This window comes from Colletotrichum paranaense (assembly GCF_030867605.1).
Source record: "Colletotrichum paranaense strain IMI 384185 chromosome Unknown Scaffold_9.1, whole genome shotgun sequence".
Classification (NCBI taxonomy): Eukaryota; Fungi; Ascomycota; class Sordariomycetes; order Glomerellales; family Glomerellaceae; genus Colletotrichum; species Colletotrichum paranaense.
This window is the reverse complement of record NW_026848967.1, coordinates 2,511,939-2,527,418: the sequence shown is the minus strand read 5'-3', so window position 1 is coordinate 2,527,418 and position 15,480 is coordinate 2,511,939. Positions and strand designations below refer to the sequence as shown.

The following is a 15,480-nucleotide window of genomic DNA, read 5'->3' as shown; positions in this document are numbered from 1 at the left end:
TCACGAAAACCTCCAATTCATGCAATGGCGACCTTGTTTGTCACATGACGGCATGTAGAGGTTGAGCAACCCTAAGCGAGAAAGTGAGCCATGGCCTTGATTTTCCTGCTCCTTCAAATTTATTATTCAAGAGACGGCTGTTATAATCGGTATCTGGGCTCGACGTACCCAACAGCAGAAAGACGTCGGACCTCAAAAAGGCAGTATACAACTTACCTCGATGGGACCGTTTCCTTTACGCCACAGTATGACAGCTTGATCATTACCTCTCATGCGCACTCGGTAAAAGACGTTATACGACGTGTGCCCCGGACTACCTGTGCGACCTTGTTATGCGAATTCAGCCAATGCACTTATTTGTCCACGAACCAGTCCTTCGGATACTGGTTCGTGGATCGAAGACACCAGGCTCGAAAGACTTGTCTCAACTACCCGCCCCTAACTGCTGGATCTGAGGGGAACTTCGTCCTGCTTGCCGTCGAATAAGGCACATGCCGGGCGCACACCTCAAAAGATCAATACCAACTTTACGCTCAATGACTGCAAGATTCAGGCGCTTCGCCAGCTGTGTTTTGCATATCAGATTGCGTGCGCAATCGATTGTTGGGCAAAGTATCCTATGTATCTTCAAGTCCTCGACTCACTTGACGCCGCAGCATAGCACTGCTTTCTCTGGGCAGCGCCATCTCACATAAACTTCGTTGATACAGCAATTCCAATCACGACGCGCGACAAATCCCCGGCAGCATTTGGACTGAGCACTTGACTTGTCGCCTGTCGTACCGGACGAGATCATCCCTGTATTCTGGCTCTAATCGGTAACGGCAGCATCATCTTCTCGACGCGATTCTAGAGCTCGTGGTAGAACCCGTGATTCCAGACGACTTTGAGCGGGCGCCAGGATCGTAGCACAACAGTATGGCACGCAAATGACCTGGTCGCACCGTTCAAGTCTCTGGAAGCTCTGCGGGTTGCCATCAGCATACCTCATCTCGGTTTGTTTTTCCACGATCCTGCAGCAAGGCGTGTGCAACCAATCAGCAAAAAGAAAGGAACACAAGAGGAACATCTTCTGTGTAGATGCTCGCAAAGATGTGTTGCGTTGCGTTGCGTTTCCGTACTCTATACGGAGTACCGTGACTACCGTACCTCACTCTCGTTTAGACCTGGTCTGGTGACACGACCAAATTTTCTTTTATTCGGGATGACCATGCTGGCAATGCTGGAGTCGCCCCCGACTCCCCGTTCGTGTCATGTCAGTCGGCCAAGAAGAACTTTCCAAGATAATATGAGAAAGTGGAGAGTTGTTGGAATAAGAAACGAAGGCGTTTCGTGGCGTTGGGCGTTACTGGACTAGACGTGTCGTGAGGAGCTAATTCAGCGTGGGGATGACCAGCATTCGGGTTGTTTTGCGAGTCTATCGACCTATTCTGTCGCCATTTATGTGGCCCAAGACGATGCTAACAGGCTAACCGGATAGCTAGCTCATCTACGAAAGTGTCATTGTCAAACTCTGGGCCTCCCTGTTCGGTAAGTAGTGCCTCTAGCGACGGGACATCATCAAGCCCGTGGTTTACGCAGCCGCAGCGCCAACACGGCATGGCTCATTGCGTTGGACTGTGGACGCAGTGGGCCAAGGTACGGACACAGTTGATTGCGATATCTTGAGCGACATAGCACTAGCCTGCCGTGCTTCCAGATCTTTCAGGATCCCGGTCGCTTCTTCCCCTCGACTCTTCAGTCTCACTCTCATGTGAATATGGGGGTTCACGAAACCCAATGGCTTGGCTTGGCTTACCCGTGAAGTTGCCGCTCACAATCTCGACTGGGTCTTCCTCTACCGCACACTTTCTGCCATCCACGCACGGCGTGCCTGGTGCTATTGGTCCCGCGTTGATAGCTCATTAGCCTCACCGGTTTTTGTTTGATTTGCGACCACGTGGGAGGAGTAATGATCGCCAGGACTAGCCCCTCGAGGGCTACGTTTCGCGTTTCCGTCGTGCCCAGAATGGGTCGACCTCCAATGATCCAGAGTGCTTCAAATTCCAGGCCTAGTCGAGCTTACAATCACGCGGGAGAAGCGGGCAAATTGCTCTGGGATGGTCGTCGCTCGAGACTACCTAGACGAACGACCAACCTAGTCAATAGTCCCTCGGGAACGGGTGACCAGCGACGACGACACAGTAGAGATCGACGACAAGCATTACCTTGCCTTGGCTCTTGGGGACGACTCCATCCGATCGGCCCAGAACTGTAAAAGCTAGGGTGCAGGGGGGAGAAAATCTCCCAACTCACCGTTACTTTGGGGAGGGGCGAGCCAAGACGGCGAGCCTGCCAGTACATAGAGCATCATCAGGAATAGGCACAACGCGCAGGAGACGAGTTCCACCTAAGCCGCCCCTGGTGGCATCTGCATGTTCCCGTACACCGACACAGGTTTATGGCAGAGAGCGGTGGGAAGCTGCATCATCTCGAGCAAGTATGTTCATCAGATGATGCAAAGAGCTTGAACATGCGGTCCTTGCTTGCCGCGCTTCACGCATACTCCACCTTCATCGATTGCCAACCTGACCTTGCGGCCGTGTCTGGCTGATGGTTCACTTCCGATGACGGAACAGATGGTTGCCGCTCCTCAATATAGACTGGAGAATCGAGACCAGGAATATCTACCCAAGATCCGTGGTACGGGTCCCCTTGAGCCAGTCTGCCGCCCCAGCTGCTCGGCGCGACATCCGAGGGCGGGGAATACAAAGTCGGACACCAACTCAACACACACGTCTACTCTTTCTTAGATCCAAGGTGGCATGCCTAGCTGAGGCGCAAACCGCGCTCGGTAGCCCTCCCACTGCCTCCCTGCTGGGTGGGGGCTGGATGACACCAAACGAACAACGGGATCTACGGAGTACGCGATAGGCGCTTCCTAATTTGACGCGTCCTTCGAACAGACTGAGTCCGGGTAACCTAAATATACTGCACAGTATTACATGCTTTTTCTGGCTTCCTTTTGGCTGCGTGACCTGGATGGAGACTCTGCACAACGGTTCGGTCCCAGCACGACGGCTTGGGCGATGTTCTCCAGGGAAGATACGAGTCTGACGACATTGCTGCAAGGCATGCCACTCAATCCCAAACCGCACGACCTTCGTACCTCACCATCGCGCCTTTCCCTGCCTGCTAAGTCATACGAGGTATCACTGTCCTCTGTAGCGCAATCGGCTCTTTGGTGGTCGAAAAAGTATAGCATGGGTCACCGTGGCTCTCACAACAGCCCTCTGGGCTCTACCACCAATCTCTCGGCCAGGCATGTCACCAACACCCTGCAGGTCTCGATCAGAGTCAGTCTCGCTCGTAAAGGTCCTCTATTGGTCCAACCTCTTATGACCACCTAAGCCCCGAGGGAGTGAGGCGTTCTGCTGTGCCCTCGCGGCGATCCCACTCCTGGTTTCTTTTCTCTCGCTCCTTGTCCCTCCCTCCCTCCTTCTCCTCATGTACGGATGTACCCGAGAACTGTGACCTTTCACAGAGCAGGGATTTGGTCATAGACCAACTCGAGGCGTGGTATTTGCGAAGCTCAGTGGGGAGCCCAAGGGGGGGCGTGGGGTGTGAAGAAAGCAGCTACCTTATGTTACTGCAACGCCTCGGGCCACATCTTGCAGCCTCTTTAGTTTGCTTGTCTTCTCAGCAGATCAGACGCTCCTCACATCTGCAAGACCTGTTGACAAATTCTCCTCAGGGTTGTGGCTTTTCTTGGAAGGAGGGGCTGACTCGTTACTTCAGCTGTCGACTGAACGGCCAGGCACTTTTGCGGGTGACACTTGATCAGGGACATCGACTGCAGCTCGTCCGTATCGTGGCTCAACGACATGTACCCCCCTCGAGCGCGACATGGCTCTAGATTGAAAATCTATGGAAGTATTCTTTCCAGGAAACCTAGCAACAGCCCATGACTTTTTCGTCTCCAGTGACGGCACTTTACTGTGAGATCTTTCCATGGAACGTTTCATGGCTATGATGTTCCCATATCAGGATGCCGATCCGGCTCCATCACCTCCGCGGTTTCCAATCGATCGAAATCGCCAGGGCTGACTGGGCGGGTAGTCGAGGGATGAACATCGACAAACCCGGGGAGAGGGGGGGATTTACCGCTCACCTCGGCCGACCTTTCATCCTCTGACAACGGAGCTCTCTCCTCTTTCTCTGGAGGCCCCTGGAGGAGGGACGACGTGACGACTTTCGTCCGGGGGCGCTTCGGGATCGAGACACGACATGCTTGAATAGGCGAGTCCTGATTCTGGGCGGATCAGGGGCTCGGATCACGCTCGTCCCACAATATATGTAGGCTGTTCCGTCAAATTGGGTCCAAGGAAGACGCAAGAAAGAAAGCGAGAGAGGGAATAGCTTCCTTGGAGTCTCCGTAGAGTACCATGTCCATTGCACCCCGGATCATATCGACGCGCACTTCGCCTGTTCTTGCCTTGCCTTTCTTGATAATGGAATTGTTCACCACGGTGAATCGGGTCGCAGGGTTACAGGTGGGTTTGGAAAGCGTAGCTCAGAGTCAGGTGAAGAGGGTTTCAACAGAGGCCCCGGACATGATCGGAGTGATCTTGGCTCCCTACGCGGGGCTTCTGTGGTCTCTGCTGGATAGTCAGGTTGTCTTGGAAAGGATGTTGTTTGTTGGGCTTTAGCTTTGGGCTCCTGGAGTATGTCGTAGATGTTGTCTCGCAGCGGCGACGCCTGGAGGCTTGGGTGAGTCCGTATGTGCCGGTCCGAGCCCGATACGACTGCGTCTGTGGCGGAAGTTGAATCAAGGCAATCTCTGTGGACGTTTCTCTTGGTTGGTGTCTGTTGATTTTTGAGGTCATTGTCGCCTGATAAGGGAAGAGCTAGGCTTGATGTTGAAATCGCCGTGAATATCCAAAGGGATTTGGTGTTGCCTTGCATCGCGTAGTAGAAGAAGACGTTGCTTACTTACTTCGTCGAGGGAACAATCACCTCGTGGCCCCTATTTGCAATTTTCTCCTGACCTTGAAGTGAAATTCCAAGTAGTTCATAGATTCTTTACTTGATTTCACTCATTACTGAAAGATATGTTGGCTTTTGAGATTCGACGATGTCACCTGCCAGGGAGTTTTAAGGAGTAAAGATGACGTTAAATGACCTTCTAGGTTTATCAGAATCCGCTTTCTAATTTCCTCTTCTCGTTTGAAATACTCTTATCCCTCTATAAACGCAATTATATTTCACAGGATTGATGTTCATCTCACATCTTGATCCATTTCCACCTCGATGATCATAATAGAGCGATCGCTGCCGTTTCCAATCATCCAAGTTTTCCTCAGCTTCCACGTTGAAGGTTCCAAGTCACTTCAAAGTTCGTCCTTCACAGCTCTTTGCGTACGGTCATGACTCTTAGCCTTGAAGCCATCTCCAGGTTGCGCGATTCTCCGTAAACGGAATACCTTGGCCGCATGGGTGGGCACCGAAGCCTTCAACACACCTCTGGCCTCGACTTCGCCAATCTTTTGGCCAAACAGCCTCGGGTCCTCCTTCTCCAGACCGAGGGCATAAGGCGTCTCGGTAGCATTATACCATTCGGCATCCCGTAGAATCTTGGCCCGCGCGTCGTGGCTCTCGGCTGCGAATAACGACTCTGCCGTCTCCGTAGGCATCCTATCGGCCCAGAGATCGTGAACAGCCCATTTAGACTTGACCTGCGGCGCCGAGCCACCAGGCCCATCTGCCACGAAGATCTCCGCGAGCGAGGACTTCATTTCAATATCCGCGCCGGCGGCGTTGAGCAAGATGACGACCTGGTCTCCGTTCTCCAACCGCCCACTCCAGACCTGTGCTTCAGCAACGCCAAACTCGTCCGGAACCAGATCCCCTCCAACATCCCTCCTCACCCTCAACGCGCTGCGGCCGTGAGGATCCTGACTGATGGCGATGATGGCCGGGTTGTTGATAATACTTAGTGCCTCGGCGGGCATATCCCGCAGATCGTTGCCGAGCATCAGCGGCGACTTGAGGGCGGCCCAGAGGGCGAAATGCGCCTTGTACTCCTCGTCCGTCATGCCGCCCTGGCCGACCTCGAGCATGTCGAGGTCGTTCCAGCCGCCGGGGATGCCGCGGTCGGCGAAGGTGGCGACGCGGTTAATGATGAAGAGGACGGAGCAGTGGGTTCCTGGCGCGATGCAGAAGGGGTCCGAGGCCTGGTTGCAACTGCAGAGGTCGTCGGGACGGGTGAAGGCGTCGTAGATGTCGCCTGACATGCGCCATGCGTTTGAGATGGACATTCCCCACTGCTAGAGTGTTAGTAAAACAAATACAGAAGTCATGAATATGAGATAGTAGCGAACTGTGTGAACGTAGTCTTCGCCCCAGTTGCAGAGACTTAGGGCGATGGGGCGGCCCGTTGCGTTGAGGGCATCAGCCATGACTTTGAACCTGTTGAAGGAGATTTGCGGTGTTCCCATGCGGCCCATATGGTAGCAATTGTCGTATTTGAGAAAGTCGACGCCCCATGACGCGAAGCTCTGAGCATCGTCGTGTTCATGATCGAGAGAGCCCGCTGCCTTGCGTCAGTATTGTTCATCATAGCACCATCGTGATAGAAGCGAAAATGAGATACTCACCAAATCTGGCACAAGTCATCTCGCCAGCACTCGAGTACATGCCATATTTGAGTCCCTGGCTGTGAAGATGGTCCGAAACGTATTTCAGTCCGTTAGGAAACTTTACGAGATTTGGCTGGAGCTTTCCCCTGTCATCGCGACCATTCTCATCTTGCCAGCAGTCATCCAGTACTACGTGATTGTAGCCCAGATCACGGAGGCCCAGGCTGACGACACGCTCTGATGTGCCCAGGAGGAGGTCTTCGGAGACGTCGCATGCGAAGGCATTCCAGTTGTTCTGATGATTGTAAGTTGGAGTCAATACTTCCGAGCAGGTTCTTGTAACTTACCCAGCCCATCGGAGGTGTATCGGCCAGTCCATTGCTGAGAGCGGCAACCCGTCCAGCGGTTGCGATCGCGGCCGCAAGACTGAGCGATTTATATGACATCTTGTATTCAAAGTTCGGACGGCAGAACCGAAAACAGTCTCTACCTCACTCTCAAGACTTTGATAGGGGCGACGAGAACTCAATGTCGGCACCTTCTTATACAGATCATAGCATGGAGAAAAGTGGCATCGTAGATCCATTCAACCCCGGCTCCGTGGCCATCGCACGTTCGTTCTCATGCGTCGCTCTCCGACTTACATGATGCCCGTTCCCGCTACCAAAGTGAGGGGCTTAGAGGGGTCGACATCAGACGGTGAGGTCAAGCCAAGACGAACAAGGGGCGGAAAAGTCGTCGAGTTTCCCGCCTCTTCTCCGCAGTGTTGCAGCAACGACCCTCCCGAGTCATGCAGGCGCACCCGTCAGCCAACCGGCCTGGACGCCGATGGGACGAAAATCACCGGCCGGAGAGGAGACATCAACGGAGGCCAAGACGTACCCCGCTACTGGGCAGAAGATGTGTTGGTTGAACGGTGTATTTCTCGGAGTCAGAACATCGCGACTTACCCCTGTCACGAAGATGAGCCGCTTCGCGAGTTGCTTTGCCTGTCACATGTTGCAGCAAACATACTATTCAAGTCCACTGCACTGACATAATTGTCTCCATCACCGGGCCAAGAGTCCGGAAGCGGTTCCCCAGCTACGCTACACAGGTCCGGCTCCCCTCACCGGGGCCCGTCCATCCACAATGACTCCATCGCCTCCCCGTCTCCGCGTTCCTTTTCTTCCATTGGCTCCGCGAACTCAACCAGGAACCTCAACATCCAACGGTCCAGAACGAAACTCGTGTCGATGCTCGTACGTGCCGTCTGATGGAATGCTCTTAGACGGCTGATGGCCCGGTCAGTAGTAGGCCAGTAACACCGTAGCTGCATCAGCAACTCGAAATTTCTCTCCAGGCGCCTCCGAGCCACACTGATATCCGCCTCATCCCCACTGAACAAGAGTGTGTGAATCTGTACCGTCGACGCAATGACGAGTACATGCGCCGTCATCGTGTACCGCACGTCCGACCCGGCTGTTGTCTGGGCGCGGTAGACCATGTCACATAACCGAGCCGCGTGTTCCTTGCAGCGCTTCGCGTACGAGTCCCTCCTTGCGACAGAGGCTGAGGCAGTGGGGTTGATGGCTGTCGTCGTCGCCGCGCCATAGAGAAACTGGTAATACAAGAGCTGGCCAAAGTGGTAGTAGCCTAGGTAAACGGCCGCAAATGTCCGGCCCTGGCCCCGGGCCGCAAACCAGGCAAAGTTTTCCGGGGTATCACGCATATTCGCCGGGAGTGCGGCGAGCCAGTCTTCCATTCTTATGCTTAGAGACTCAACGCCCTCCTCGAGGACATCCCAGGTAGGATTATCCGCAACGCAACGCTGGTTAAAGTCGTTGACATCCAACAGGATCCTGTTGAGTCTCACCATCTGCGAGAGGAGTTGAGAGCTTTGAGCGGCTGATGCCGTACCCGTTACTCCGGATCCGCTGCGGCTCAACGAGAGAAACGGTAGATCGTCCATAGGCAAGGGGATATCGGATCTCGCCGGGAGCAGCTTGGGTAACTTCACCGCAGTGGAGGACCACACGTCGATCATGCAGAGCGACCACCAGACTGGGAATCGACCTGTCAGCTTTGAGTTCGTGCCTTGCATAACACAGTGACAGATGAACGTGGCCAACGGGTAAACAATGGGAAATGGAGGCTCAATCATACCCCGTATGTTGATCTCTCGTTCCAAGAGACTGGTAGCCGGTCTTCCTGGTAGGTCCAGCAGCTGCGCCATGCGGCATGCGACGCCGTAGTAGATGTTTTCCGATTCTCCATCGCCATTGGCAGTCAATGCTGCCCCTATCAACACGCAGAGTTGTATCGTTGGGAGAGATACATCACGTAGGTTTAGCAGTGCCTCGGCAGCCCGTATGTAAGCATGGCTTCTGTCTCGAGGGTCAACATCTGCAAACTCCGGGTCGGTTGAGAATCTACGGTATCATTAGAGTTGTGGTTTATTCCATCTCATCGGATCCACTTGTCCTGCCTGGCAGCACACGAAAAGACGCACCTCGCAGATAGCGCGCAGATACCAAAAAGGATGCTGTGGTGCACTCGGTCGCCGAGTGCATCCTCAATGAAACTCGGCCGATGGAAGAGGGAATGGAACTGGTCATGGATGTAGTCAAAGTAGAGTCTGACGAGGTCCAGCCGGACCGGCAGACTGGGCAGTGCGGCGGCGGCATGTGAAGTGGTCTCACAATGGGTGCACCAGCCACCACTTTGAGATGCAGACGATGCACTTTCGGCTGCTGCGTTGTGACTACTTTGCTGATGTACGGATAGGTTCCGCTCTTCTACCAGGCGTTCTTTACGCTGATTCTCTCGTTGCTCATAGTAGCCCCCCTCGGGCGGTCTTTGATCGCATTTGATGCCCCTCTCGTCGCAGTAAACGCAGTCAATGAGGCCCTCGCGAGTTTGACACTTACGCCTGCGGGCCCTAGGATATTTCTCGTCAGATCACAAGACGGCATAAAAGTGGCATGAAGGGTCCAAAATGGGACGAGTATGTTACCGGCACGCAGCACAAGCCGAGGGTTTCCGCATGCCAGCGGGGCTGTGAATCCCCTCGGACTGAACACCGCCCTTTGGTTGCGTATATGTCGTGGTCTTGTCCGCAGCAAGAAAAGGAAGCAAAGAAGAGGGGGCGATTGCAAGCAGTAACTACAAGAAGCGCAATACTCCGTCAGGAATCCCGATTTCTTCCAAAGATGACTAGGATTGTATCCCACCACGCGGTGGTTACCCGGCCGAGTTGGTTCGACCGGGACTCGAGAGACTCAAGAACCCCCTCCCCTGCCGGGCGGTCTACCACGGATCGGGAAAAGGCGGCGGGAAACGTGCGGAAAAGTCGCTCAAACCTTGCCCTGGACATCTGATCGGTGACACCCACAAGCCGTTGGACGAATGATCGCATCGCTTTGCTTCCCCAAAAGTCTCGACCGACCCGTTGCTCCCAACCCCAGAGAATTCCCCATGGGACCCTCATATGATACAGCAGACTTTGAACTTGTTGTACGACGTTGGCACGTTGGTTACTCGAAACGTCTGATTGCCAATGTTGTCCCCTTCATCTTCATGGGGTTCTCCGCAATGCCTCGGCATTAAAGTGAAAGTGGTCGGATTAATCTGATGTTGGGATTGGTCTTTCAGAGTTTGGCACTCTCAGAGTCGCTAAGTCCCTCAAGTCGTCCCGTGGTAATGGTAGGTTGCAAACGGCTTCCCCGCCTTCACTTTCTATAAATGCGACCCTGTGTTCCCATGTTGTGGATGGTTCCGTGAATAACCTCATTCGTAGTCGCCTAGGCTTCAGGTGCTCTCTTGCAAGAGTCTTCAGCATGGCTCAGACAAAGACTGTGGGCGCCGAAGCGGTGCCAACCGTCAGCCACCATAATGACAACAACCCTGGTGAGGCCATCACGGCCATGCAGAACGAGCGCCAGATGAGCGTGAGGGACTCGTTTCGCTTCTGGCCAAAAGCGATTCTCTTTTCCTTCATCATCTCTCTAGCCATTATCATGGAGGTATGAGAATCTTGGAGTAGTTCAAAGCAAGAGCGCGACTGACTTCTTCAAGGGCTATGATACCAACCTCATGAGTAATTTTTACGCCTTTCCGGCTTTTATGAAGCGGTACGGCGACCAAGTCGATGCCAATGGCGACCCTCTAGTCTCGGCTCGCTGGCAAACCATCATCAACAACGGCACCCAGGCGGGCTCAATCCTTGGTCTCATCCTCAATGGCATCATCACCGAGTGGATTGGCTACAAGAAAACCATGATTGTCGCCATGGTCGCCATGATCGGGGCCGTGTTCATCCCCTTCTTCGCCAACGGTCTCCCAATGTTCTTGGCCGGAGCCTTGATTCAGGGCATCCCCTGGGGTATCTTCCAAACCCTCGCCGTCACCTACGCGGCTGATATCTGCCCCATGTCACTCAGAGGTTAGTTGTCTGTCTGAGCACATCTGGCTATACTCACTTATTAACCTTAATGGCAGGATACATGACGTCTTGGGTGTATGTTTGATCGAACCCTCTTCCCAAGGAGTCTGTCAGCATTGCTAACAAAGACCTCTAGAAACATGTGCTGGGTCATCGGCCAGCTGATCAGCAGTGGCATGCTTCGAGGGCTTTTGCAAATCGACAATCAATGGGGATACCGCATTCGTAAGACAACCCAATTGACCTTACCGTTATGAGAAATCATTGACTCGAACTCATCGCAGCATTTGCGATCCAATGGGTCTGGCCCGTACCCATCATCATCGGCACGCTCTTCGCCCCCGAAAGTCCATGGTGGCTTGTCCGCCAAAACCGCCTCGAGGACGCGCGCGAAGCAGTCCGCAAGCTTACCTCTCCAAAGAGTGACATTGACTTTGACCTCGACGCCCACATCGAGATGATGCGTGTGACGAACCAGTTTGAGATCGAGGTCAGTTCGGGCGCTCACTACTGGGACTGCTTCCGCGGTGTCGACCTTCGCCGCACCGAAATTGCGTGCATGGTATGGCTGACGCAGTCTTTCTGCGGCGTGCCGTTCATGGGCTACGGCACGCAGTTCATGATCAACGCCGGCCTCAGTTCTGAGAATGGGTTCACGATGAGTTTGGTCCAGAACTGCATCGGCCTCATTGGTTGTATCATTGCCTGGTACATCATGACTCACATCGGCCGTCGCACTCTGTACCTGGCTGGTCTATCGGCCATGTTTGTGATTCTTGTCGTCATCGGTGGCATCGGTATTCCGCAGGACGCTGCTGGGTTACCAGCGCGGTCATGGGCCGTGGGAGCCCTCATCATCGTGATGCTCTTCTCCTTCCAGCTCAGCGTCGGTCCCTCATGCTATACCTTGGTCGCGGAGATGCCATCTACCCGGCTTCGTGTCAAGACAGTCGCCCTTTCTCGCGCCTTTTACAATTGCGGAGGCTTCATCGTCAACGCGCTGCAGCCAAAGATTGTGGGCAAGAATGACTGGAACTGGGGAGCCAGAGGCGGCTTCTTCTGGGCCGGCATCACTGTGCTTTTCCTTACGTGGACCTTTTTCCGTCTTCCGGAGCCCTTTGGTCTTACATACTCGGAGATTGACTTGCTCTTTGAGCACCATGTTGGCGCTCGTCACTTTTCGCAAGAGGCGGCTGACTCTCTACGCCCGCAGCTGGAAGAGGTCGCCAACCGTCATGAGAAACTGGCTGCTACGGTGAGCCATCAGGAGGCATAGTCGAATGAGAACTTTGATCACGCTTAATGAACTTAGGTCTTTTGGGCAGGAGCAAATCCTTCCAAGTATTGTTCAGTAAAGAGGCTTAATCAACAATGCTCCAGTCTAATCGATTATTTCTACTAAATCAAATCTCTCATCGTAGCCCACTTTCATGCATGATGTAAAAGCATCTTCGTAAGAAGTCATAGTCAGCTTCCTGCTATCCACTGACGTGCCATCCCAGGTTATAGTAAGACGGACCCCAGGATAGTTGCACCAATTCATTGTACCACTATGTGCGCACTTTGTCAAAATCTTTGCACCGCAAAGCTTCAAATATATCATAGTAGGGTCTGAGGCGTCCTCCAAGGCCCTACAAAGTTGGCCATGCTCAATGAAGACAGCTTAAGGAGCCAGGCTGATGCAGCCGTTGGTGCTGTCCTCCTGGAAGATGCCGCTGTAGACAATGCCCTCATCGATGCCGTCCGGCTGAAAACCATTCTTGGTGATATCGCCCTGACCTCCGACGGGCTTCTTCAAAATACCAAAGTGGTATTGACCTTGACCCTTGATATCGTTGATCTGGGGTTCCCCCTGTGCCTCCAAGTCGTTGTTATCGGTCGAGTAGAATACCTGGACCGTGCTGAACGAAGTGTTAGTATCCTATAACGCACTTCAGGCTCAGAAAGGACTCACTTTGCGGTGAAATCCATGGTCACAGCAAAGTTATGAATGGTGTTCTCCGCGAAGGGAGTGCTGAATAGGACAGTAGGTGCCGGCTTGGTGTTGACATTGCCAAAGAGTTGCAGTGTATCTGGGTCGACCGTTGCGTCGCCGCCGAGGATGGTGCCGGTCTTGAGCACAACTTGATTTGTGCTGAAATCATTACTCTCCAGGAAAGCTAGCTGATACTCGTGCGAGAGATTAAGGGGACGCTGGACATCTTTCGAGAGACTGAAATGCAACGTCTTGATGCCAGTCGTCGACTCATCCGTTCCCGTGTTGGATGATGGGATGAGCTCAGCGCGACGGAAAGCTGTCTGCTTGTTGAAGATTGACTGATCGCTAGTATAGCCGTTAGCTGAACATACCTATGATGATCCGCTGGGGCTGAAGCTAACCTGATTGTGACTTCAAGAGGAACGTTGTCGTTGCCGTCGAATGGCGAGCTGGCTTCATTAGGCAATTGCAACACTTTGCTGAAGCTCAAGCCAGCTCCAAAGACATTCTGAGGACTGAAGAGATTGTTCTCAGCATCGAACGCTTCTGCCTCGGTTCCGGTTGCAACTCTGCCGTCAAATTGCAGAGTACATTGCTGAGCCACTGCCACTGAGGCAAACGAGAGAAGAGTGAACGACTTGTAGTACTGCATGATGGAGAAGTGACGTTGGACCAGCCTAGATCGAAAGAGTGAACCGATAGATTTACAATGGAAAGACACGAGCTGACATTGAGCAATTAAGAATAACACCATGAGATCGCGACGTGCAAAATTCAAAGCGGCACGAGGACAGCCTTTAGGTAAGTTATTCAACCACTTACTTGCTGGCTAGTGTCTCCGGCCCGGATGGACCATGAGATGCACCGATCGCCGGCGATTCATGCGCTCGTGCCAAGAGTTTGGAACGTGTTCGTCGTGTCTTTGGATTCGACATCAAGCGAGCTGAGGCCTGTCAGGCCCTCATCCAGGTCCCGTTCTGATTTCAAACAAGACACGGCAACTAAAAGAAGGTCCAGACTGAGGAAGGTTTCTCTCTCAGGCCGGTGTGATCGGGGAGGACACGGGCGGAGTTTCTAGTATTAAGGTTAGGTTGACGTGAGTGGCAGTTGGCTGAGGCTCAATGGGTGGATGTGAAGACGCCTGTCAGGACTATCGCAAGGGTGCGCGCCGGGGTGATGGAGATCAAACGGAGCCGTCTCAATGACGATACATACAACGCTGGCATCTCCCTCAACGTCTCGTGATATTCACGGAGCGGAAATATCAGATGAATGAAGCCGGCAGCTGTCGGCAATATGAGATGAGAGCGGGATCCTTGCGTAATTGACTGTGTACCTTGTTCACAATGCGCGTGTGTTGATAGTGCGTACCATGCTGCTGCCGGCTTCGTCTCATGTATTTACATGACGCTCAATCCAACGGCTTAAGCACATTGCCGGTGAGATGTCATTTCCCCGCATCGCTCAAGTTTTTGCTTCTAGAAGAACGTGAATCTGGATACCATGTCGATCATGCCACGCCGAGACGGCTGATGGGTTGATGGATGATCCGCAGATAGCATAGCTAGTGAAGCTCATCGTCGTCTAGCGATTGCCGTGGAGGTGGTCCCGTATGAGAGAGACTTCCCATGGATGGACAGCCATCGATGCAATATTATCGGGAGCCTGGCTTCCGTAAACACTGTAATCTCTGAAAAATGTCTTTGGCCTAGATCAAAGTGCTCGTCGAGCCTCATGAGAGCATCGCCAGATTTGAGCGGTAAAAGAGGACTGAGAGTCAACAAGGTTTCCAGCAGTGACGGTAGACAGGTGACAAATGTGTTGACACCCCGGCGCTTGGGCAAGGGCATGGACTCATGTCAATATCGACCACGTTCAGCCGTCGAACCAAGCGTTGTAGAGCAGAGGCGTTACCCTTTCTCTGATTTGGCTTCGGGATGGAAAAGTAAGGTAAGAGCGATAGCACCTACAATTGATGGCGATGTTGGTCTGCAACTCAGCGTTTTTGACTCGCTCTGGGTACCTTAAGCTTGAGGTTTGGTGCGTCGCAGCCTGCTATACTGCTTTCCCCTCTCGCCCCAACGTCTCCTTTTTCTGTCAATCTCAGACATAGATAGCGATTTGGACAGATACTAGCAAGCTCATTGAAGCTTGGTAAATAATACCTGAAAGAGAGTAAGTGTCATTGAGTGCGTGGGTTGAGGGAAGTGCACAATGCCCAAGTGCCCAGGTTCCTTATCCGATGGAGACTCTTATCGATAACACTATCCTTATCTTTATCGCCCAGTAGTGGATCTCGGTGATCTCACTAAGGCGAGGTTAGCGATCTGGGCCGCTCACGCTAAGCTGTTGGCGTCTTTGCTGGCTGGGGTCTTATTCTTCGGGGCGGTCGCGGTTCACAAACAACATCTGACTTCACCAGGGAACCTTGAACACGCCTTCGTGTGGTCAAACTCCTCAAT

General features: G+C 53.2%; 6 protein-coding genes across 6 annotated transcripts; 2 read left to right on the top strand and 4 right to left on the bottom strand.

The window, feature by feature from the left end:
• Positions 1-90: 90 nt before the first annotated feature.
• Positions 91-486, top strand: CPAR01_11638 (uncharacterized protein; the record flags this gene model as incomplete). The annotated part of the gene is made up of 1 exon (XM_060495897.1): positions 91-486. The coding sequence occupies one exon, from the start codon at positions 91-93 to the stop codon at positions 484-486; it is 396 nt and encodes a 131-aa protein (XP_060346245.1).
• Positions 487-4,500: 4,014 nt separating this feature from the next.
• Positions 4,501-4,944, bottom strand: CPAR01_11637 (uncharacterized protein; the record flags this gene model as incomplete). Its single annotated transcript, XM_060495896.1, has 1 exon — positions 4,501-4,944. The coding sequence occupies one exon, from the start codon at positions 4,942-4,944 to the stop codon at positions 4,501-4,503; it is 444 nt and encodes a 147-aa protein (XP_060346244.1).
• Positions 4,945-5,369: 425 nt separating this feature from the next.
• Positions 5,370-7,063, bottom strand: CPAR01_11636 (melibiase; the record flags this gene model as incomplete). Its single annotated transcript, XM_060495895.1, has 4 exons — positions 5,370-6,302; positions 6,360-6,571; positions 6,636-6,912; positions 6,965-7,063. 4 exons carry the CDS (start codon positions 7,061-7,063, stop codon positions 5,370-5,372), a joined length of 1,521 nt encoding a protein of 506 aa, XP_060346243.1.
• Positions 7,064-7,725: 662 nt separating this feature from the next.
• CPAR01_11635 (ZnF3) lies at positions 7,726-9,527 on the bottom strand (the record flags this gene model as incomplete). The annotated part of the gene is made up of 2 exons (XM_060495894.1): positions 7,726-9,028; positions 9,109-9,527. Coding segments are annotated over 2 exons (1,722 nt in total), but the record flags the coding sequence as incomplete, so codon positions are not given.
• Positions 9,528-10,435: 908 nt separating this feature from the next.
• CPAR01_11634 (sugar porter family MFS transporter) lies at positions 10,436-12,316 on the top strand (the record flags this gene model as incomplete). Its single annotated transcript, XM_060495893.1, has 5 exons — positions 10,436-10,621; positions 10,674-11,040; positions 11,097-11,115; positions 11,177-11,265; positions 11,325-12,316. 5 exons carry the CDS (start codon positions 10,436-10,438, stop codon positions 12,314-12,316), a joined length of 1,653 nt encoding a protein of 550 aa, XP_060346241.1.
• A 387-nt stretch (positions 12,317-12,703) lies between these two features.
• On the bottom strand, positions 12,704-13,670 carry CPAR01_11633 (uncharacterized protein; the record flags this gene model as incomplete). Its single annotated transcript, XM_060495892.1, has 3 exons — positions 12,704-12,941; positions 12,995-13,363; positions 13,420-13,670. 3 exons carry the CDS (start codon positions 13,668-13,670, stop codon positions 12,704-12,706), a joined length of 858 nt encoding a protein of 285 aa, XP_060346240.1.
• Between the last annotated feature and the right edge of the window lie 1,810 nt (positions 13,671-15,480).